Below are 25,573 nucleotides of genomic sequence, written 5' to 3' on the forward strand. Positions count from 1 at the left end.
TTCTAGTCTCTCTAATTCATACATTATATTATATATTATTACTCGCCCTTGGAAGATACTGCAGTGTAATATATTTACGACAATATTACACTAGTGTAATACCGCTAGACGTATGATGTCATAATGGTTTACAGTTATGACGTCACAATTGTATTAGACCTTGGATGACTCGTGGAAAGCTGAGAGGCAGTTTCTATCAGTTTATGTTGGAGAGTAATAAACAGAATACTAAACTTGCTTCCGTGAAATACCATTTTTATTCAACTTGTGAAAGATTTAGCATCAAACTTGCTTTTGCTCGTTTGATACCAAATCATTAACTCGTTTAATAAAAATGGTATTACACGGAGTGAGTGAGTGAGTGAGTGAGTTTAGTTTTACGCCACACTCAGCAATATTCCAGCTACATGGCAGCGGTCTGTAAATAATCGAGTCTGGACCAGACAATCCAGTGATCAACAGCATGAGCATCGATCTGCGCAATTCGTCACGGGTCAGGTATTACACGGAAGGTCGTTTAGTATCCTCTATATATGTCAGGGTTTGCACAGAAATAATAACACCATTCAAGTCAGTTGTTGATTGTACTGGACAGTTTTGTCTTGTGTATGCAGCACCAACAACATCAAGACAACCGTCAGATATTCGATGTTGGACTTGATTTTGGAATACACGTCTCATGAGCATCATCCACTGTTGGTAAAATACTGCAACATCAGCAAAACCACCGAGCCTGACGACGGACTCCCATTTGAGTTGGTCATTATGTGCTTGAGTGTCGAAGTGAGTGGGCGTTAACAACGCTTTCAGCAGTATTCCAATTTATACTATGACATCACCTGAATGTTTGAGATTAGCCATTTACCAAGCATAAAAATCCAAGAGCTTTGGTATGCTGCAAACAAAACTAGATCTTAGAGCTAGGATTAACCTTCATGGTCATATCTTCTTGACACTGCCAAGGGACACAACTACAGCTAATTGTGGCACATAGGACAACTAGGTCACTTGTGCCTCTCCCACAAGCATCATGTACTGGAGGCTTATTGTGACTCCCAGCAGGGAATTGTGTATGAAGTTTGTGGTGGTACTCACCTGGAAGTTGGTGTCCTTCAGACCAGGTTTCTTGGTGAGGGTTCTTACAAACACTTGTGTCTGTATCTCTTCCTTGCTCATACCCTTAACGCTCTGAAACACAAGAGATGGATGTTTTCAGGTAAGGGCCTCAGCCTTGAAGTTATAAGTACAGGATATCTCATTCGTAAACATAGAAATATTCCATGGATGACAACAGCCAGTAAAAAATGAAGTATGGACTTTACAAAGGAGTGACTAATATACTGAGCAATGCCCCAAATCATCAGGATACAATAATATGCAATCTGCAGCACCACTGACCATGTGATCCATTACCATTAATGTTGACAGTGTAGTTTATGGTGAATGATAGAAACCAACAGCAACCAGTGCCATGAGTGAGTGAGTTCAGTTTTACGCCGCACTCAGCAATATTCCAGCTATATGGCGGCGGTCTGTAAATAATAGAGTCAGGACCAGACAATCTAGTGATCAACAGCATGAGCATCAATCTGTGCAATTGGGAACCGATGACATGTGTCAACCAAGTCAGCGAGCCTGACCACCTGATCCCGTTAGTCGCCTCTTACGACAAGCCTAGTCGCCTTTTATGGCAAGCATGGGTTGTTGAAGACCTATTCTACCCCGGATCTTGACGGGTCACCAGTGCCATGAAGGTAGACAGATACATAGACAGACATGTAGACAGATACATAGACAGACACGTAGACAGATACATCGACAGAGTTGTCTTCCCTTGTGGTCACCCATGGTAGAATGATTAGGGAGTGATTTGGGTTTATTATTGCTTTGAGTAGTATTACAAACAATGCAACATATGGGTGAAGGAAAGCCCAAACAGGCAGGTCTGTGATGAATGATGCAACTTTAATCACATTTGTGAAGCTGGAGTCAAGTAAAGTTGTTTTATTGTTCAGTAATATCAGTTGATATTTATCCTTAGACTGTAGACAAAATCCACGGAAAACAATTGTGCTAAATTACAAGTTTGCAGACTCAAGCCTTTTAAACACAAATTTAAATCATTTCCACCTCGGTGGAATCAACAGTCACAAATCATAGGTTCCTTGCAAGCCCAAGGTAAGTAAGTGAGTAAGTTGGGTTTTAATGCTGCTTTTAGCAATATTCCAGCAATATCACGGCAGGGGACACTGCAAGGATAGTTTCTGTTGGTTCCTCCTTGGCAGACCCACCCTTCTTTCCCTTGCCTTTGTCACCACCCGCCTTCTTCTTTGGCTGCAACATAGAATTATCTGTGTAATTGGGATGCGATATCAGCCAATTAGCTGCCTTAACCATAGTCGGCCTTTATGGCAAGCAGTAGCTCAGAGGAACCCAATTAAACCCAGGTCTTATACTAAATTCACTAGCAATCTCCCATTTGTAAATGTACCAATAGAGGAGAGAAAGTATTGTGATATAGTCAGCTTATAACCTATGAGTGTTAACAATAGAGCAACTGACTATTTCTTATTGAAATATAAAGTAAGATGTGCTAACTATTTCAGGTTTTTAACTGGTATGGCATTTTATTCTGTTGTTTAATTTACTTGACACGTTCATTTACACAAATCTGAATACAGAAACATTACTTACACCTCCTTTGGCAGCAGGCTTGGACTGAAATAGTGAAAACAATATTGTATATCAATACACAAGCTGGGGATAAAAACATATACAACAACTACCTTAGTAGTCCACTACACCCTTACTTTCAACCTGATGCTGGGTATTTCACTGTTTAAAGGGAAACTATGTGTTTTCAGGACATCCAGCTTGACCAGTAAACATTATATCAGATCACATGTTTTGAGACATGTCTGTCATGATTTCCCTGGCTACAGCTAAATGGTTCAGCTAAAACTTCCAAACTGGAGTATCTTCAGAAAATATGTCTAAATTGTTTCTAAGAATGCCTAACATACCATAGAATGTAATTTTCTGACTAAAATTGATATTTTATACTTATCCTGACTCATGCTAATTATGCTTGTCTCCTTCCTCTTGCGAATGATAGTGGAACACTTGAAATCCCTTGAAGTTCCCTTTAAAAAAGCGGAAAGCGGGGGTAAAATCACTCACCCAGAGTAGCATCCCTTTCCTCCCTTTGGCGCCCTTTTGGTCACCTGACCGACCATGCCTTGTCACTCTCTCCGTATGAATGCCCGACACCCGGATTTACAGGGAAATCCAAAGTGCCATAAGAGGGGAGGTTGGGAGGGCTAACCTCATGAGTCAGGAGTGACAAGGCATGGTCGGTCAGGTGACCAAAAGGGCGCCAAAGGGAGGAAAGGGATGCTACTCTGGGTGAGTGATTTCACGTCCGCTTTTTTAAAAGGAACTTCAAGGGATTTCAAGTGTTCCACTATCATTTGAAAGAGGAAAGGAGACAAGCATAACTAACATGAGTCAGGATAAGGAAAAATTATAAATGTCAAAATAATACAACTAATTCAAATCAGCTAGCAATGGATTTACGCTTGTTTACATGTCAGTCAAAGTGTTCATGTGAGAAGAGTTTTTGGGCCCAATTTTGAATGTTTGGAAACATTCTGGAGCCAACTAAAAAAAGTTCGGGGGAATTTCCTAAATTTTGTTGTTTTGCCCACTTAATAATGATAATCCAGTTGTCAAGATCTTATCTCCATGCACTATATTATGCTTAAGGTAGACAGTGAGAGGAGTCAGCATAGTATGGATACATGTTTACAGGAAAATGGTAATAAGCACAAATCTACGTAGATACTCCATTTTCATTCCATGTGACTACTGCTGTTTCCAAAGTGTGGATTCTATTGTGAGAATACAATGACAGGTGTAAAGATTGTTGGTGTGTGGCTTGGGCTTGAAGCCATACCCACTTGCACTTTGTCAAATATTCTTTTTGTGGCAAATATCCCTTCAACAGAGATGTTTTTTAGTCCATAAGGTTTAACCCAGCTAAAGACACTTGGGATACAAGGACATATGGCATAAAAACTGATGCAAAATCTTTTTTCAAATTTTTTCTTCCAAATGCAACAAGACACTATGTTCATAACAGAGTCAAGTCACACTTGCATGCAGAAAATGCTTCTTTCCCTGGTTAAGTCAAACAAATAATTGCCATACTTCCACAAAAAAATGTTTACAGGCTGAAACACTGGGTTAGTGAAAAGTCAACAATTTATGACCTTTAATCATATCAAAGATCCCCAAACTCATTCAAAACATCACTACAGATTCATGCAAACTACTTTTGTAGATGTCATTGTATCAATACAGGTGAACCTATGTCGGAGGCCACCATTATCCAGTGTCTGTATTTGACCATGCATTCAGATAGATGCAAGTCTGAAAGATTTAGTAGTTCTATGCTCATTGACGGGGAGTAAACACCAAACCACATACCCCTGAACTAGATTCTGTTGCCTGGAAAGAAACACAGACAAGTCACACTAACAGAAACACCCGCCAACATTTAAAGACAATTGAGACCAGTTGTTTGATATCAAACCCAGCTACTTTACAATAAACATAATTCAAAATTGAGATTCGGACCTTCTTGATGTCCTACCCCAACTTGGGACGAACAGGGAAATGACTCAATTAAACAATCTATGTTCAGACGATGTGCGCAGTTGACATATAGTTTTTGTACGAGTGAAACATTGCCGCTACTGAGTGACCAGGAGCCAGATCAACAAAGTACTTGTAGCGTTACAGGTTTCATAATTGTACAGTTTACATAGGCTTATGAATATCGCTGCGCTACAAATACTTTGAGCGAGTGAGTATAGTTTTATGCCTCTTTTAGCAATATTCCAGCAATATCACAGTGGGGACACCAGAAACAAATACGTTGTGGATCGGGACCCTGGTGATATGCAGCAATCACAAACATACTACTCGAAAGACGTTAAAAAACATCTGACTAAAGTAAAGAATCAGGTGTTTTTTTGAGTAGTATATCACAGCAGCCTGCACATGAATCTGAGCAAGGCAAACGTGTGGTGGACAGCATGAGCTACATGAAGAGGCTTGTGAGTTAAACAGGTCATGTTGTGTAACCATCAGATCTCTCTAGTGTACTCATATGAAACGTGATACTTTTGGGCTTGCCTCCGAAATCCACACGAGGGAGCCAAAAGAAGGCTGATTAATGCCGGATGTTCAGGAAATAGTTGAACAATATGAAGAATAACACAACGTCCTACATCATCTGATGTGGCCTCTAACTGAACTTACTCGTGCTGTTGGTTTGGCAGGAGGTCGGGTAACAGGTTTTGGCTCATTCTTCTTGGGGGGAGGAGCGGCAGGTGCGCTGCCCCACCCTGCCTTGGCTCCCCCCGGGCATTAAGTAGCACAGCAGTCTGACAGCACTCTTGGATCTGGAGAAAGAGAAGAAATGATATAATCAGCAATGCTGAATAATTAGAATTATTAAACTTTATCATGTTAATGGTGATACTTTCTCATTATTATCAAGTCTCGACAAGAAACACACCTGTAAAGATCCGGGTTACAATATTGATCTTCAGTAACCCATGCTTGTTGTAACACTAACAGGCGACTAACGGGATCAGGTGGTCAGGCTCGCTGACTTGGTTGACACATGTCATCGGTTCCCAATTGTGCAGATCGATGTTCATGCTGTTGATCACTGGATTGTCTGGTCCAGACTCGATTATTTACAGACTGCCGCCATATAGCTGGAATATTGCTGAGTGCAGCATAAAACTAAACTCACTCACTCACTCTACATGAAACAGTTGCTCAGCTTCTTCATGAAGGCATTAAGATTTGTAAACTTATTGCAAGCCGGCATGACTGTGCTGGAGGATGTAATCTCACATAGCACATAGAATATACAGAAACTAATGAATGCATGCTGTGTAATAGTCAATTGTATTTCCAGGAAGCTAAGGAGACAAAGCTGTTCAACAAACAAGGAAGTCAAATGATCAATACTTCATGCATGAACAGTCAACTATATCGTTGCTTGTTATTGATGAGTTGGTACAGAAGACGGCGGCAAGGTTATGACACACCTCATCAAGCAAAGAAACAACGCTTATTGTGTGTAACTTTGTTCTTTGGTCTCAGTAATCGCTGCAACTCCCAGGACACATGCCTTTGCTTGATTCAATGGGTAGGCTAGACAGAGTTCATATGTATTTATGATAGAGCAACATAAAATTTACTAACCCAAGAACCATCACTGGTAACAAGCAATTAATAACTTTAAATATGAAAGAAAGAATCTCACCTTCTGCATCTTAAGGGAGTCGACATCATTGAGGAACGGTGCAATGTTCTTCTCTGAGACCACCTTCATGGCTGTTCCCAGGGCCAGGAAGGAGGCTTCCCTCACGTCGGGAGTTGTGTCATTTACAGTCTGAAACAGTCAGTCAGCCTCTGTTGAGGGATGTATGGATGTATTGGGGAACAGTATAGGGGATGTATTGAAGTATAGGGGAAGAGCTAATAAGAAAACAAGTTTTCAAATCCCACTATCGCCTAATGTTACGGCTTTGAAGAAGCTAATTTATTTTTGCTGACCAACTTGGGCAAAATATAAAAAAATACTTTGGGATCCTGGATAAATCCTGATATCATAGAATAGTTGAGAAATTTGTGTACAAAGGACTGGAATTGGCCCCAGTCTAGTACCCCAGATTTTGTACATTAACACTGGTTTCTCATCACTGATCGCTTTGTTACTATTCATGAAATATACAGGGTCCAAAGAAAAAAGCAAGTTCAACAAAAGATATATGAGAGCCTCAAGATGCTAACCTTCAAGAGACTAGTACAGTAGCCTTTCAATAGTTTCTTCGGTAGGGTGGAAACTGTACTCCTTGCAAAACATCTTGAAAGGAACAGAGCTGTCTCTGTTCGTATTGAAGGGTTCTTGTTTTCCAGGGCTGCCACACAGTCCTCCATTATTTGATCCAGTGATGTCTGATACACACACACGTTATTTAGCCACAGCATTTTATACACAAGGTTTTTCACAATGGAAACACCTTAAACTATTAAGTCAAATGTTGTTTCTCAAGATCAAAGTCATAAAAATTATTTTGGTTCAAATATCTAAAAAACATACACATATCTTGGTAATCAAATAAAAGATTTTACATAAGACATGGATCTCTTCATTTTCAAGGAGTTTGTGTCAAACTGAAACATCTCTGACCATTGTGCTCTTGATGAGATGCTCGTGTTACAGAGCTGTGCCCTAATCCATAAAGCATTTGTAATGTTATGACCTAAGATATCTCTATAGTTTATCACATGCTTACAGTGAGTGAGTGAGTTCAAGTTTTTGTCACATCAGCAGTATTTCAGCCATATCGTGACTAAAACTAGTTATGAATTCATAATAATTAAAGGTAGATTATAAAAGCCTGTCAAAGAAGGACAGTAAAACAACTAGATTATCACAGGTATAAATTTAAAACTTATTAAATCTAAAACATTTTAACAATAGATGACATGACAATATAAAAACAGGCTATTGATAGCCAGCAACTGAAGGTAGATCACCATACGAGGGACCATGGGTACTTTTGTTACCTGCATGGACCCTTGCTGGATTTACACAATCCCTTCAGATGCTAGTGATTGGAGACAAATCTAGGCATAAGCTAAAATAACATATATCCTACGATTAAATGTGATAGATTACAATTGACTTTGAAAGTTTGTGGCTTATGTACCCTCTCAAGAGAGCAATAATTTTTCACATGCTTACAAATGTTGTTGATCGGGACCCTGTCTTACAAGAAGCTGATGTCAAGGTGCACTTGTTAAGGATATCTAGTACATGTACATGTATCAGCAGCAAGGATAAAGGCTCTGTTCACGCTTGGATAAAGTAACTCTGTACTTTTACCGAGCCAAGGTCAAGGTACTCTAATAAAAGGACCCCCAATCAAGCAGCTTGTGTTGGTATCACTCACCCCTAGAAAGGAAGCATCAATAGCCTCGCGGAGGGAAGCCACCACTGCTGCTTTCTTCTCTTTGAACTTCTCAATGATTGCTGACACACACTGAAACAGACATCAACAGATTACAGACTGTACAAGTAGATAATACACAGTGGATATAATTCTTCCGATTCCCTTTCAGAAAATATACTGCATACCTATTCAGGAATCGTTAAAGAACCCACAAGACATTCTACTGATTTAATATATTTCTGCAAAAAAACTGTTACTAACTCTTGACAAGTAACCTCCAGTAAAAGCTGAGATACCATCCAATCTAATGAAAACAATGAATGGGGTTAGAGACCAATCTAAAGTCAGCTTTGTAAAATGGCCTACTACATCATATTCATCCATATGGCATGTCAGTCACACCAGTCTCAAAGCCAAAACAAAGGACACCAAAGACTAATTTCCTATCTACATGTATAGTGTATCTGGCATTATTACTCACCCATGGAAGATGCTGCCGTGTAATATTTTTATGGCATATTACACTAGTGTAATACCGGTAGACGTATGACATAATGGCTTACAGTTATTTAGAATGAGTCACTGAATGCAAAGTTTCCACGCTGACTGGCTGACATGGTTTGTGTACGGAGGGTATCTCAGATCTTCACTTTGAGAGGTATGGAATGGCAAAGATTCGTGATGGCCCAGGAATGTTAATGACTGGACATTGGTAACTAACCTGATGAGCATACGGCTGGAACTTCTTCCTCAGGCCTTTGGCTATACCGGCAAGACACTTCCCGGCCAGTGCAACCAGCATTACATTGGTGTCCTTGGATATAACCTTCAAGGAACATAGCAACCGAGATATAACAAGATATAACAAGAGTCATCAGAAGATGACATATCCCCCCGGCCCCCACATATTTGAAAGAACAAATCATCTGACAGTCACTTAAAGTCCAGCTTGACTCTTTTTAAAACTAAGTCCAAATCGTTTCCATGGAAACCGGGAAAAATAAATATGCATAAATTCTGAATTGGGACGTACGTGCGTATGGACCCTGCTGAATACATAGTCCCCCATTCCGGGTTGCAGCAGGGGACAAGTACTAGCTAATTACTTGTTCAATGGTTTCATAGATTGGAGAAATCACATGTTAAAACCTTGTTATGATTCACTGACATTGACATCATCTCAATTTAGCATGAGCATTGCCAGTCACCAACACATTTTATACTATTATAAAGAAGTCAATACATCTAAGCTCTGATGACCTACTGACTGACTGAGTTTGGTTTTACGCAATATTCCAGCAACATCACGCGGGGGACACCAGAAATTGGCTTCACACATTGTACCCATGTGGGGATTCGAACCTGGGTCTTCGGCGTGACGAGCCAACGCTTTAACCATTAGGCTACCCCACCGCCCCGTCTAAGCTCCGATGAGTGAAAGAAGTGTGTTTATGTTATTAATACAATGCTCCTGCTATTTATAGCATGGATAATCAAATCTGGGATAAGCCAATTCCAAGTGACTGGGTACTGGGTGACATCCATGTTTTGACCATTCAAACCTTATGATACAAATGTGGTATTTTGAAGGATCTATCCTGCTTCAAGAGTCCTGAATATGTGGGTGCGGATGACATACATACCTTCAAGATTGCTCGGACAAGATTACCGAAGTCCCCATTATCTATCTTGGGCGATTCTGTCAGTTTCTGGAGGGCATCTAGAGCCTCCTTCCTCTCCTGCCACTTCTTGGCCTCCTACAAGAAATACACACACTTGCTCACACTATAGCATGGTTTATACAAAACTTGAGTCACCAAATTTACGTTTAATTCAAAGAAATTATCTCACTCGACCTTTTCAGTAAATTCTGCTATAGATTCAGATAAGACTTTTCTATTGAAGTATACCACATCAGGATCACAACATTTTGTACAGCACTGTACTTACTATTTGATCAAAGAAATCCTTGGGGAGTTTTGCGAGTATATCTACCGCCTCAATAAGGTCAAATGGATCGATCTCTTCTGTTTCAGCACCTCCATCCCCTGAAACATGAATTCCAGAAATTACTCAAGCATCAATGCATCATGAAAAGGCTTCACACAATTGAACACTGAAAACACTGTGGTTCTGAGTGACAGTAAATAATTAAACTACCAGTCCCTGGGTCCCTGATTGCAGGATGGAGGACAGGCATGTGGATGATGTATCAGACCCCCTTTCGAGTATATTCAACTACAATAACATTGTTAGAAGTACTTCCAAGCTCCTCACAGCAATAGCCCATTGACAGAGGTCTCCATGCCATCGCTAACACACGTAACAGCTCCCCGCAGTGCTAGGTTGCTTAAAACATGCGACTGTTCCGAATGTTTACAAACAACAACTGGTGTGGTGCCAAATACCCTGCCCCAATTTAAAACATTCCTCTTGTCAGTGTAAATCTATTTCTTTATAACTACCAAGTAACTAGTACAGTGACTGAAAATGGGAAGTTGGGTGTCAAACAACAAGGAAACAAATTCATATGGGAAAAAACTATTTTACTATAATGCGCCCCCCCAAAAAAAACACACAAACAAAACAAACAAACAACAAAACCCCCAAAAAACAAACAAAAAACCCCAAAAAACAAAACAAAAACAAAACAAAACCAAAAAAACCCAACAAAAACAAAAACAAAACAAAACAAAAAAAACCCCAAAAAACAAAAAAACAAAATCCAACCCAACTATGTCTGACACTACATTTGGGGTTTGAGCAAGTTTTCAAGATTCTGTAATGTCTGCCAGCTGTTGGTGGGGACAGTGACACTGTGAAGGCAACAACAGTGTCACAGACAGGAAAGGTGCTTGACATAAAGGAGACAACTCACCTCCAGCACCATCCCCCCCGAAGATGCAGCAGCCTGCTGTTCCTCTATTTTGGCTTTCAGGTCTTGCTGTGACTTCATGAAACGGGTCTGAATGGGCCGCTCATTTGGAAGCCTCTCAAACTCAGCCTCCAGCTCTTGTACCTGGAGCACATTGAACAGTGTTATCACCACTGAAAAACTGCATATTTCAACAAACATATACAGTACAACTAGAAACTATTGAGAATTTAAAGATTGTATTTTTTATATTTTTTTTCACTCACATATTAAATGTGAATATTAGCAGAACATAACTCCAGATTCAAAGACAGGTGAACAGTTAGTATTTTGTCAAGTCACCATGGGCAGCAATGCAGGCTTCAATGCGGCGGGCCATAATACTGATCAAAGAAGTTAGAAAGTCGTGGTCCATGCTGTCCCAATATCGGACTACCTCTTCTTTCATTTCAGCAATATTTGTCAGATTTTTCTTATTGACACCTCCCTTCATAAGTCCCCAAACATTTTCTACTGGATTAAGGTCAGGGCTATAGCTTGGCCAATCTAATAATGTCATATTTTGGGTTCGAAACAAGGCCTGTGAATGCTTTGAACGATGTTTTGGGTCGTTGTCCTGCTGGAAAATCCAAACATTTCCATAGAACACGTGAGCAGATGGAAGTAAATGTCCCTCGAGATTATCCGTGTACCGCTCATTGTTCATATTCCCTTCAAATACACAGAGGGGCATTGCCCCTAACACAGATATGCCACCCTACACATTAAATTTTGGACTGTACTTTGGGCACTGACACAAAGGTTTTTCATTTTGTTTGGTCCAGAATTTCAGTGTATTAGGAAACAGCCACACAGAACTTTCATCTAAGAAAATCACATTGTCCCAGTTAAAATTTCTATGCTGTAAGCACCAGTTCAACCTTCGCTCCTTTTGTTCAGGTTTCATGATCGGTGATGGAATTCCTCAACTTTTCTGCCAACCCACTGCATGCAGCTCAGTTCTAATTGTCTCCTTACAGACAGCCACAGTTCCTCCATCAATCATATCAAGCCTTAAGTTTTCTAAACTCCTTCGTTTGTTTTCAGAAACAAGAATACCAAGCCGCCTCCTGTCACCGACAGTCAATTTTCTGGGCCTACCTGCGCCTCCCTGGTGCTCAATGCCATATCCATTTGCAATATTTTTCAAAACACGATAAACAGTGGACAAAGGGATGCCTGTTATATTTAAAATCACTTTAACTGATCTGATGTCCTTGTTATAATACTCTCAAATCAACTTCCTCTTCTCTAAATCATCCACACTGAGGATCACTGAAAATGTCCTCTGCTAGCAAGTAAACAAAGGGGGATAACTCTTCACAAACTCATGAAAAAGGATTAACGGAGTTGTCTCTCTTGAATGAAACCAAGCCCTTGATAGCTGGTCAAGGTTGTTTATACTAGAAATCCAATTAAACATATTCCTAAAATTCTCAATAATTTCTGGTCATACTATATATCACAACATAGGGTGTGAATGGTGTTATGTTGCTTGTACAGTTCTTCATTTACATCAGTCATGGGAGGAAATCCCAACAGGAACCTGTCCACAGACGTTTTAACACTATGATGAAACCTGTGTGTGGTGTTGACAAAGCAAGGATAGCAAAATCATGTAGGGGAGATCTGCACTGAAGAATATGTCAGTTATATCATGGCATGTCAAGTTGATGTGGGATATAAAAATATATGAAAAAGTGATGAGGGAGTTTGATGTTCATTCCTTTGTTAACTAACTTGGTGAATAATTTACATAAAAATATACACCTGAACACAAACTGCATGGCAGACACGTCCAGATAGTGGGAAGGCCTACATTCTATAGCCACGCAAATTGAAAAGGATGGCAAACATAAAAAGAGAGAAAAGCAGGGATACAGAAATTCCAAAGCATGTTCAGGTACGAGCACAACTATTCCATAATTTGATAAATCAAACTTTTGAATGTATTCTATTAATGTAATGTTTCAGATTTTTCTAATCTATATGGCCTTTGAGTATATGCATAATTTCTTGTCACATGGAGGAGCACTGTATTCAGTTTATTTTTACATGACTATGAACCCAATTTTGTAGCTTGCGACCCCAATGCTTCATAAACTGTCCCCCAAAATAGATAAGCTAGGGACATTCTGCAGGAGCGTCTGTCAACTGTTGTTCCTACCTGTACAGGCTTGAAATGGGACATCTGTGGCTTCAGGGCTGCCCCGATCCATCTGTACAACTCAATGATGAACTGCTTTGTCTCCTCACGAACATTCTTGTCACGGTCCTCCAACAACTTGGGTAGCACCTTCAGACAAGGCTTGATCTGTATCGTCTTCGAACCAAAGTCTCTGAGAAAGAGACAAAGAAAATCATTTCAGAGAGTGAGAGAAAATGGTTTCATATGGCTATTTGGAGCAACGTCAGAGCAGTGGTTCACAGAAATGGACTTAACATGTAGTACAAGGAGGGGATCAAATCCAGGCTTTTAACAAGCAAAGACAAATCTGGCTTCAAGATTTGGAATTCAAATGCTGTGAAGAATTGACAATTATCAGTTTTGTGAATTAATTGTTGGCATGGCAAGGGTTTACAATAATTTGTCACATATATTTCAGGATGTCATGTAAATGTTAACATTATCATAAACATTGTTAAGATTCTTCAGGTTGATCTGATTCAAGTTGTAAAAGATGACCAATTATAGGCTAGAACTGTGAAGAATTCTCTGGCACAGGGTGTATTATGTCAGCGTAGGATGATTTGGGGAAAGATGGATGAATTACAATTTTAAGTATTATAGGGTGTTAAGAGTAATTCTGTATCAAACAACATTTCTTCGAATGAGGTGTAATGGCAAAAACAAAACATATGCATTTATTCACAGAAGTTTCATAAAGACATTGTTTGAAACATGGCTTGAAAATCAATCTTTTAGTTAATTATCATCACTGTCTCCAGACTAAAATATTACAGACTGAGAACCCTGAAAACTATATACCTTGTCACAAGAGCCATTCTTTAAATACAAATATGCACACTCTGATCTACTTACCTGAGGGCAATTGTTAAAGCTTGAATGCAACCAACAACTATTTTGGTTGTTTGTTTTCTAGACCTGCAAGAAGTTGTTCCTGAAATAACACAAAGAATACACATCATGATGATCAGTAAGTTGGTGTTTACAGTATTCCAATTCATGATTATATCTCCCTGTGTAAGCCTTATATAGGAAGAAAGCCTCAACTGAACTCATGTAGATGCACTGGTCAGATGTTTAACTTGGGATTACACTTTCTTAGTAAGGTACAAATTCTGTGATGTTGAATCAAATCTTGGATTCAAAACCGCAGACTGAGTCACCAAATTGCTATCACACAAAGTCAGTGATCAAACCCACTTAGCCATTAAGGCTTCCACAGAACATTGAAACCTGAACACTGATCTACATCACCTACATTGTGTTCCCCTCTGTGTAATCCCAAAATATAACATTTGTTACATCTGACCACTTTCTCAAGGGTAATGTGTATTTAAAACTTACGTTAAAAACGTGTTATAAATATGTATTTTTTATTAAAATTGATATTTTATACTTATCCTGTTTGTTTGCTGGCACATATATTTATAAATAAAGCGCCAAGGTAAGTACAATTAGTGGGAATCCTGCAATAACGCCGTCTGGCTGCAGCACTCAAACTGGGACACGATGACGTGTGCCAACCAAGTCAGCAGGTCTGACCATCCGATCATGATAGTTGTCACTTACATTAGTTACAACAAGCATTAGTTAATGATGGATGTGTCAGACTTGACTGCTGGAAGACAGAACTACTGCTGCTGTAACTGTGGTGCAGTGATTGCCACATTACCTGAACAACATCTGGTTTCTCTATCTCGATGTACATCATGATGATCTCCATGCCTTTTTCTTTCGTCTTTGTCTTGCTGGCATTCAGGCATTTTGTAATCACACCACTCACTACATCTGCTGTTGTCCTGCATCATCAACATACAACATGTCTATTACAAAAACCTTTCCTCTCTGACAACACTGCTGTTAGGTTTTAATATTGATCAAGCAAATGGGACATCGCCAAAACCAAATGTTAAAATCAAACACACAAACCCCAAATAATTTCTGAGTAAGACACACCATGGTGGCCATACTGACATTTTGATCATAATATTTTCAGACATTCTCTTTGAGATCATCTATGAAAGACTTTGGTTGAGCGATTTGTCCGAGAGAAGCTAGCATGGGACTTTCCATTCCAATATATGCCAACATAATTCCATTATTCAAAAATAGTCCAAGCGACAACGTCACAAGTCAGTTTCATTAGGAGAATCCACCATTAAGCACCAGAGCTACAGATAACTTTTTGGGTCATTGATTTATGTACACGCTTGTGATCATCTCAATCATGTCAATTGGGTATCCTAATTTTCCTTTGAGTAACCAAATAAATTGTACTCAGCTCTCTCAAACTGAATTGGTAATTTTGCCTTTTTCCGTTAATTTTAAAAATATAAAAAAGTTTAAATGTTAGTGTTTGTTATGTATATTTGATCTGTAATATGAGAAACGATAAGAAAGACTTCAAGTTGTCAAGTTCATGTCCTGAAATAGAACCTCTCAGTATACCTCAGTTATTTTTATCTATCCACCGGTACGCAAGCTAACATTTGACATTTTCGTGTGCACGCACGTAAGATGACATTTATTGAGTATTTACCAAAATTCAAGCGTACTTGTACGCAATAGACCTAATAAGAATTGAGTTTTCACATAAATATTTGCGTAATTTACGCAGATACGCAGCTTATCTGTACCTCTGAAGGACAGACCATAATAACTTCAGATCTGTCAGTTTTTAAACATTAATAGTGTCACAGCATTGTAGCTCATCGCCATATGTAGTCAGCAGTTCAGGTCTGAGGTATTAACAAATATGAAATAAGTAACCAAATTAAAACAATATTTCCAAATCTGAAAGCATGAATGTACTATTTTCAAGTTACATTTACTGGATACAAAGTCTCAATTCTGAGATCTGTAGTCCCTCTGGTGAGAATGTGGAATTATGTCATGCCAGAACGTTTTTCAACTGTTTCATCAAAAACACAGTAAACTCCCCATGATTTGAACAAATCTGATGCCAACATAAGACACGCAAATATTGAAATGTCAACAGATATACCTTGCAGCAACATGCGCATTCTCCACAAAATGGAGAACCGCATCCAGAGCTTTCTCTTGAGCCACAGCATTGCTGTCAGTCACAAACTTTCTTCATCAAACCAGCATACTTGTTGAATTCAGGACTCTTTTCATCATCAATACGCTGGAATAGTTTGCCAGATTCTTCATAACCTGCTACACGGGCCTTCCATACCTGGACAAATGACAGAATTCATACAATGTTTCAACCAATTCTAACTATTGCCACCTACAAAAGTCAAGGGTTACCAAGGACAGCTTCTAACCTGTTTTATACAAGGGTGCGGATGTACAACACAGTGATAGGATTGTCATACGTCTATGTTAAAGTATGGGAGTTACAATCACCTTAATACCAAGATCATTTGTGCCAAGGCACCCTGATCATTGATTTTGTACATGACATGTACGTGTGTGTATGTGGTTGATTGATGTGTACTCATAATCAAATGCATTATTTACAGACCGCCGCCACCTGGAATAGTGGCGTAAAACTAAACTCACTCACTCATCATCAAAAACATGATGCAATGGACAAGTTGGCAAAAACACAAAGGTAAATTCTTTGGCCCTCAAAAGGCTACAAAATACAATTATTGCTCTTTCCAACTGACTTTCTTTTGCTCACTGTTGGATAATGAACAATGAATCCGACATATATGACAGTTTCACATCAGTGCACAAATGTTATAGATGATTTTAGATGTTTGATAAATATCCACCTAAACCAAACCTTTTAGTTTTGTAAATACTATACATAGATCTATTAACACAATCAAAATGACAAAATTGTTCTTACCTTGTGTGTGCACTTTTCCTCTGTGGGCAGTTTCATCCATTCTGAATCATCCCCCATATTGGATCACTGGAAAGTGAAAGAGTTTGGTAGGTTCAGCACATACTGGATAGCAACATAGGCCCAACACCATGTACACATGGCTTTATCATTGTGTATACACCTGGGGATCTATGAATTTGAGGGTCTCCAGTATTAAAATGGAGGTCCTCCGGGGACTGTTTCAACATCAAATAGAAACAGTGGGACTTATGCTTATTATTGTGTTGTCTAATAGAGCTTGCAGTTGATATAATTTGCATCTTTTTTCAATTCCTGTCAGTACAGAAAGCAATATATGGCATCTAGTAAAACCCTGTGTACATAAACATATATATATATATATACTTCTTGTGAATTTCATAAGCGGATGTTTCCCACTTCCATTACCTTTAAGGGCTTAACAGTGAAAGTAATTCTAAGCTATTTTTGGGTACCATTTTAACTTATAGACTGTATAGTTTCTTTGCAATACTTTGGCTATGTCAAACACTGCCAAGGATATTTAGCAAGTACGTTACAATAAAATTTAATGAAGGACCAGTGCATCAGATTACACAAATTTGGATCAAATTGGCAGATTAGCGTGGTCCATCAATCTTTTCTAACATGTTATGTCATGCTGAGTTTGTTTAAGCTCATAATAATTACTGATAATCATGTTTCATAGCTGACATCCTCAACATAGAAAGTGAGTGAATGAGTGTGTATGGTTTAAGTTGAACGTCATTTTTAGCAATATTCCAGCAATATCATGATGGGGGACACCAGAAAAGGGCTTCACACATTGTACCCATGTAGGGAATCGTGAACATGGAAAGAAACATAGGAAGACACTGGTAAACGCTTTCATAAAGACTCTCCTATTGACTAAAAACATGTCTCCATTTCATACTATATTACACATATGATACCATGAATTCACACTTCAAAGAGGTCATCTTGCGGTGAGACTTCCGCCCGTATCCCCCCTAAATTATACCGATGAGGAAATATTTCTATGAGAGGCATTTATAAAAGTTGGATGTCTTTCAGCATGTCCAGAATTTACCACTTTACCGTAGAGGGTGCATAAAAGCATAAACTGCTTACGGGATATCACAACACTGAATGGCCCATGCATGCTGATAGTTAAAACCATTCATTTGTGTAGTACACACTGGCAAACAGCATCCCAAAGAGAACTCTTACCCATGACCTTTACATACCTTATGGAGGTACATACCTGGTAGGTACTTTCACATAATAATCTCTTATGCCATTACTTTAGACCGAACTTTGACAAACTGGGGGCTGATTTGACTCCTGCTTTTTTAAGCTGATGACAAGACTCAGACAAGTTAGAGGAGCTGAGCTTAGACAGTCATGAAGTCACTGTGACCTCGTTGACAGCAAGAATGACATTTGAACGTGTTGACGTTTCTCGTTTATGTAAGAAATAGGATTTCCAGAGCACAGATGTTAGTTTCAAAATGCTACTGACATGATCATAATAATCATAAATGCATGTGGGCAATCTGTCAAATGATCTGAGCACGTCTCCTTCAGTGTCTCGGAAATCAAGGATTATAGACTGATTAGTAATGCTCTGAACAGCGTCGCGCGGCCATGAATGCGAAGACTGAATAATTGTTAAAAAGATCACTTGCTTGTGTGGCACTATGAGTATGTTAATAGCTTACAACCGATATTATATTATGTTCCATGACATAACTTTGACATACGTACAACATATCAGACATAATTTGTGAAATTAATATGCCCTGTTGAATGAATCACGCATCTTTTTCAGGGTGATTTCTCTCCAACTGGGATGACAGCATGTTATAAGACACTTCATCTTCGTCATCAATACAGCCCAAACCTTACAAAGAAGCGATCTAAATTACCTTTTGTAAGTAAATAACGTCAAGTAAACAACTGACAATATCTTATCATACTTCTTCAGTCCATTTTGAAAACTGAACAGAACAAATTCAGGATTGGTCGATATAGCTGAATATTTTCCTTAAGACTAATATTACATTTTTGTCTATTGTTATTACTCTTACACCATTATTTATACCTAATCGTCTTAAATACGATTTAAAGGAATATTTGATCCAACCTTATATCTATGTATGACTTTAGGACATTGCAATTGCCATGTTACGTCTATAGGGACGTTTTAAACATCTCGTTTTTAATATGACTTACAGAATCTAGCACAAACAAGCGCCATCTATTAAAGAACTTTACGCAAAGGGAGGTAATAGAAAATAGACAAAAACGACATATAAAAATGAATTATGGATAATTCAATATAAACATCTAAAATCATCTAATCGTCTAAATATGATACCAACACATTAAACACATTGAACAAAATATTTTCTAAAGAATGACTTAAAGGTCAAGGTCACTTTTTCCATGATGGCCGCCTCCTGATATCTGAGTACCACGTGTAGTCATGTTTACGTGCTGAAAGCTCTATGTCTATGTCAGCATGTCAAGTATATCATATGTGTCAGCTACAGACATTCTCAAAGATCCATTTTCTGGATTCAAGGCAATGACAAGTTCCAGACAGATTTGCCTGCCCCCGCGATACTTAGGAAACATATCTCAAGGAATTCGAGATCAGCTGGACTCTGAAATCAACTTGTTTTGCACAGAGTAAGCGAGAATGTGCTATCAGTTGAACTTTATGTCCATTTATGCTATAAGGCTTCATTTTCATTTATTTGACATTTGCCGGAAAGAGTTCCTTTCGTTCCCCCACTTCTTTCTTCCGCAGATTAACAGAGGTAAAACAACTTGGTTCGACCCTACATATTGTTATTAATTTTGGGTCTTTTAGTTACTTTTGTGAGTTCTCTAGTAATTGTTGTGATAGGTTTTGTTAATAATTTTAGTATATATTAATTTATAAATATTATTTGGAGATGGGGAACGGGAGGAACTCTTACCGTATTTCTACTTAAGAGCCGTTTTACCTAGTGAGATTACAGGCTAGACTCTCAGGATTATGAAATAATCAATGTCATCGCTGGGATAGTTAATTGCTGCATAAACAACAGACAAGCCTGTTCAGTTCTTAATTTATGGATAAAGCAGTTATTAATAGGGAAGTATATTCTATCACAACCCAAGTGTCTTGTCAGTGTAATGGTGAGAATTTGAAACTTGTGCAGACCTTAATGCTTTCTTATCAAGCTCATAAGGATAGGTAAATATTAATCATTAAAAGTAGTTTGTAATATTTCTCCTCAACCTACCCATGCCTGTATAAATTATTAAATAACATGTATAAATTTTTTGAAAGTTTTGTTTAATCTCATTATAATTATGTCATTACTTTTTTCAGTTTGCAGAGTGTAGTCATAGGTTATGACAACATCAAATTGCTTAGTTCTGTTGGGAATATTATGGATGACTTGCCTTTCCTTCATCTCAGAGTACAAGCTGACTACATCCTCTTCAAACCTACCCTGGGATGTCTTCTCAAGGTAGCATATGTCTCTCTGCTAATCTCTCTCTTCTAGTTCTATGTTAATACAGTCAAACCTAGTGCATGAATACACAGTGCCATTTAGAAAGTGGTCAAATGTAACATATGTTATGTTTGGGATTACACTTTCTCAGTTAAGTACAGATTCTAGTACTTTTGTTGGGTTGAGTCCCATCTGGGATTCGAACCCACACCCTCAGAGTCAGGCACCCAATTGCCAGCACACAAAATCAGCTGCCTAACCCGCTCTGCCAACGCGACTTCCACGGGTGTGGGTTCGAATCCAGGATGGGACTCAACCTAACAAAAGTACTAGAATCTTTACTTTACTGAAAAAAATCCCAAACATAACATATTGTTAAACCTAGTGCATGTTTTACGTAATTGCAAACAATGCCCATTGATAACCATCACATATTAACATGATTAATCACTTGATGAATCTGAAAACGAGGAAAAGGCCTTGTTGTGATAGCTGCAAGATATTCTCTCTAATGTACAATGGGAAACCTGGTTTGGATGAACCATTGTCCCATTGTTCTCTTTTCTCGTAGTCAATTTATGTCTGAAGTTGGAGTCTGCAAAATATGCACTTTAATGTTTGTGGCACATGCATGAACTAATTAATATCTGCTTTATAAAGTATCTGGTCAAGATTGATAAATCATCCCACAGCACCGAGGATCAAGACTGAGAATCAAGTGTTGTTGTAGCTTTTGCCTGAACGTTTTTTCTTTATTTTGTTGAGTGTTGTGTGCACACAATCATAATGTGCACAACCTCAAAGGGATGCAGTATTTAAAAGAATCACATTTTGTTTATTATTACGCATAGGACATATGATTTTTTAAAATGAGATTATATGCAAGGGAATTTTGTTTCCATGGTAACACTTATTGTGGTATTCTTCAGGGTACAGTAAACAAGATGAGCAAAGATCATGTTGGATGCCTGGTTCATGATCGTTTCAATGCATCAATCCATCGACCTCGAATCCACCTGAATGGCTGGCGTGGGTCCATGCTTCGACCAGGGGAGGAGTTTCCATTCCAAGTGGAAGATATCTTCTCCAACAACGCAGTTATCTCCCTTAAGGGGAAGTTAGTGGATCAGAAGTATGTATACAGTTAGATTTAGCTCAATGTGCCTTAAGTAACTGATGTTTATAAATCAAATAAATTGTTATACACCTACTCTGTGTACTAAATTTCAGTTCAAGTACAAGCAATATGTTGGAACTATTGCTCTGTAAGTGTTATATCACGAGGCGTAATAACTAGAGCGTTTCCTGATATGGCTTGTGTATGCATTTCAAAATGGGCAAATGATAACAGCTTAGGTTGTAAGAATTTTGAGTTAAATCCTTTAATGCATTGTTGCCATGGCTTGCATGACATTGTCTTCCAAATAGGGTGAAAATATGTTGCATTCACTTACAAAGAAATACATTGCACATTTTGATGGTTTGTTATAAAATGGATATTATATGGCATATTTTATATTATCTTGCCTTACACATAAATGTTGTTTTCTGATTGGCTGAGTGCTCTTCTATTATTTCAATGTACCCCGCTTACAAGCGAGTAACATTTTCTAAGTACCCCGCTGGGAATGCCGAACTCATTTGGTACTTTGTAGTAATAATTCTTTATCTCGAATAACATTGAATCACGTATGATGTAAGGAAATTACCGATATTTTGCGAATACAAATCGACGAAAGGGAGATAACTCTAAATTTGTTTTGCTTGTCGTCTGGTACTCCATACTAAGATCCGATACCCATGCTTCAAACAGTTCAAACTTACCATTGAGGTGTTCAGTAAGATAAATAAGTTTTCACTGGTCCCTCGGGGCCCATGGGTTGATGTACCCTCGATGTTTCTTTATGTTCCCCTTGCCCTTGCCCCTTCGGGCTCAGGGAACATAAACAAACATTGAGGGTACATCAGCCCATGTCCCCCTTGAGACCAGTGAACAACTTACTAGTATATTATACCCCATATCAACCCTGACCTATATAACCAATTTGTGGACTTCTTCCTCAGTCTGATCAGTGTGACTCGGGTTGATATGGGGTAAGGTTCTTTATACTGCCACCTCTCTGTTTGCATGTCTCTCTGAGTCTATATATAGTGTTAGGTCTATAACAATGTTACAGTATTGGAATCTCTTTTTTCCAGTATCATTGAAGAATACCTGAAATCCCTTCAAAACAATGGCAACTCACCATGCACAGGAACGAAAAATTATTCTTCTCCAAGGAAAGATGACTTTCTTGTAGACTCAGAAGGGGAGATAACTCTTGATAAAGAACATATTTTGTCTCAGAAGCGAGGAAGAACAAGTTCAGGATCTGGAGAGAATGACAAGGTTGATGGAAATGTTTTTCATTTAGTTGATGTTATTTCTGAGAAGGAAGTATGTCTGCCAAAGTCTAAAAAAAGGAAGACAAAAGATGTGCATAAAGAAGATTCCCATGATGTTCGTAAAAATGTACAAGTAAAGTCCTTGGTTCAGAGTGAACTTGAGCCATTAACTCCAGTTTCTGTAAAGAAGAGAAAGCTGAATTACTCAGACCCAGTTAATGAAAGTGTGTTGGTTAAAAAGGTTCGCTTCGATCCAGTAGTTGTTGCTTCTTTTGAAAAGTCAAAGAAGAAAAAGAAGAAAAGGAATTCGCTTTGACATCTCAGAAATATCTGGTGAAGATACGTCATATCTTGTGGATAGTTCCTATGAGAATAGTTCTGGTTTTGATAATGTTAGTGGACAGTCAGAGACAGAGAAGAAGAGGAAGAAGAAGAAGAAAAGGAAGGAGAGTGTACATGAAATCTCTGAAATTTCAGGAGAAGGTACGTCCGATTTTGGTGATAGTTCATTCCTGGACAATTCTGTCTTGTTTTGTGAGGAAAGTGAGCAGTCTCGAACAGAGAGGAAGAAGAAGAAGAAAAAGAAGAAAAAAGCAGAGGATGACGTTTCTGGTGATGTAGAATCACCTGCCACAAAAATTAAGCCAAAACCAAATTTACTTGGAAAAGAATCACACAGCAAGAAGAAGAATACCCACAATGAGAGTGTATCTGTGTTGGAAGGTGAATCATCGGGTCAGGAGAATGTTCTCACTGGTCTTGCATCTGGTTTAGGGGAAATATTATCGCAGATGCAGTCGAAGACCAAAAAGAAAAAGAATAGTCAGAAAGATTTATTGGAGGTAATGATGGCATTACAGAACGAGGTGACAAAAGCTGCAGGCAGACTTACAACGCCATCTCCAGCTGGGAGGAAGAAGAAAAAACAGAAGAAGAAGAGAAAGAGTGAGGCATCCTCCTCCTCGGAAGAGGAACTTGATGTGTCCCGAGACAAAGCATCGCATAAGTCAAGACATAGATCAAAGAGTGATGACTCCTATGTTGTGGAGAGTGAACCCTCGACAAGCAGACTGAGTGTGAAAAAGATGGACGCCAGTACGAGTGATAGGTCGCTTTCAGAGTCTGTGTCTAAGAAGAGGAAGAGGGACACTACTGTGCAGATGGTGCATGATGATGATGAGCTGCTAGTACGGAAAAAGAAAAAGAAGTTAAAGAAAAAACATATGTCGTTTTAAGATTTGTTAATAATGTTATCATGAAGGAATTTACTATCACTGATAATTTGTAGAATGTTAAACACATTTTGTTTGATGTCTGATATGAATAAACTTCTTTTATGTATAATGAAACAGGTGATATTAAATTAAAATTGTTTGAAATGTTTGAGTAATGTTTGAAGCGTGTTGAAGTGACTATGATGAAGGAAAGTGACATGTACTGTACATTTGTGCTGGAATCAGTTTCAGTACTTGTTCTGGAGAGAAAGTTAGTTTCTTTGTTTTCTTGTTATCTGATAGCCAAAACACATCTTTACAAGAACCATGAACGTTGCATCAAAACGCAACCGTAACGCCTCGTGCAGTCACTTTCTGCATGTGCAGGGTCGAGCACATAGGTTTCTGACGGCTTGGTGTATGGTCGACAATTTTGATCAGTGAGACTCATACTGGTCGTAGATTACACAAATAGTTTGCCATATTCGGGCATAGTATAGATACTAAACAATTTAGTATTATAGTTGTGTATCTTATCAGATAGCTTATTTAGTTCATGTAGTTTAGAAAACGTATCATATTTAGTTTGGTGGTCGGAGTGGCAAAGTATCATACACGTATTTAGTTTGGTGGTCGGAGCACATGGCAAGAACGTTGCATATTTACCACTTAGTTAAGCACATTTTTTCACGTTTCACGTTCACAAATTATGTTAGTAATTCCACTGCGTAAACAGTACTCATTAGTACCCTTACGTCTGACACAATATATATTATAAGATAACATTATCTTTACAATGATATATACATTTAGAAAATCAATATGGATAATGCTCAGAGTCCACATGCTGATGATGTTTCATTACTGCCAGCACCGTGGGGTAGGTAGCCTTGTGATTACAGCACTCGTCCCTCCGAAGGCCATGGCTACAATTTGTGAAGCCTATTTCTCTGTCCCCGTCCTGATAGTGCTGGAATATTGCTAAAAGTGTTGTATAACTCGACTAGCTAGCTCACTCACTCACTCACTCATTATTACCATGGTCAACAGGTGATTGAGCATAATAATCATTTTCTCAGCTGCCGCGCAGTAGACGACCAATGATGAAGGTTCTGCTTTCACGTCAAATCAGGCCTGAACTGACATGTTAATACACTTCCAGCAGATGATTTGGGTCTATTGTCTGTAGAAATCAACTTGTGTGCCTCAAGCAGTGAGTGAATGTTGTAGGGATGATGATGGTGTTGTTTCAGTTCTGTCATAATCGGTAATCACCTGTCAGCACCTTGGGACCTTTCTTTACCCTGATTCCTTGAAGATGCAGGTTAAAATTGGTCTTTAGGAACCCATGTTTGTCTCCCCATGACGATCCGGTGTTAGAATTAGTCTTCAGTAACCTATGCAGAGTATGCTTGTCGTAAGTGGCGATTAATGGGATTGGGTGGTCAGGCTCGCTGACTTGTTTTACACATGTCATCATATGCCAACTGCATGGATT

General features: G+C 38.7%; 2 protein-coding genes across 2 annotated transcripts in view; one reads left to right on the top strand and one right to left on the bottom strand.

Moving 5' to 3' along the window:
- The window catches only part of LOC124277743 (cytoskeleton-associated protein 5-like), a 45,928-nt gene extending 26,949 nt beyond the window's left edge, over positions 1–18,979 (bottom strand). The window contains 20 exon segments of the mRNA XM_046713468.1: positions 1,096–1,188; positions 1,938–1,983; positions 2,239–2,334; positions 2,695–2,718; positions 5,326–5,468; positions 6,347–6,475; positions 6,877–7,041; positions 8,043–8,132; positions 8,764–8,868; positions 9,686–9,799; positions 9,993–10,092; positions 10,934–11,061; positions 13,124–13,295; positions 14,000–14,039; positions 14,042–14,078; positions 14,817–14,943; positions 16,149–16,237; positions 16,239–16,343; positions 16,968–17,033; positions 18,893–18,979. Coding sequence (XP_046569424.1) covers positions 1,096–1,188; positions 1,938–1,983; positions 2,239–2,334; positions 2,695–2,718; positions 5,326–5,468; positions 6,347–6,475; positions 6,877–7,041; positions 8,043–8,132; positions 8,764–8,868; positions 9,686–9,799; positions 9,993–10,092; positions 10,934–11,061; positions 13,124–13,295; positions 14,000–14,039; positions 14,042–14,078; positions 14,817–14,943; positions 16,149–16,237; positions 16,239–16,343; positions 16,968–17,024 — 1,860 coding nt within the window. The 5' untranslated portion in view covers positions 17,025–17,033; positions 18,893–18,979.
- Positions 18,980–19,387: 408 nt separating this feature from the next.
- Positions 19,388–24,240, top strand: LOC124277759 (DNA-directed RNA polymerase I subunit RPA43-like). The gene is given in 5 exon segments (XM_046713482.1): positions 19,388–19,658; positions 20,350–20,491; positions 21,406–21,608; positions 22,676–23,120; positions 23,122–24,240. Coding segments are annotated over 5 exon segments (1,935 nt in total). The 5' UTR covers positions 19,388–19,488; the 3' UTR covers positions 24,097–24,240.
- The last annotated feature ends 1,333 nt before the right edge of the window (positions 24,241–25,573 follow it).

This window comes from Haliotis rubra, unplaced genomic scaffold, assembly GCF_003918875.1.
Source record: "Haliotis rubra isolate DU_JTF1 unplaced genomic scaffold, ASM391887v1 Scf227, whole genome shotgun sequence".
NCBI lineage: Eukaryota > Metazoa > Mollusca > Gastropoda > Lepetellida > Haliotidae > Haliotis > Haliotis rubra.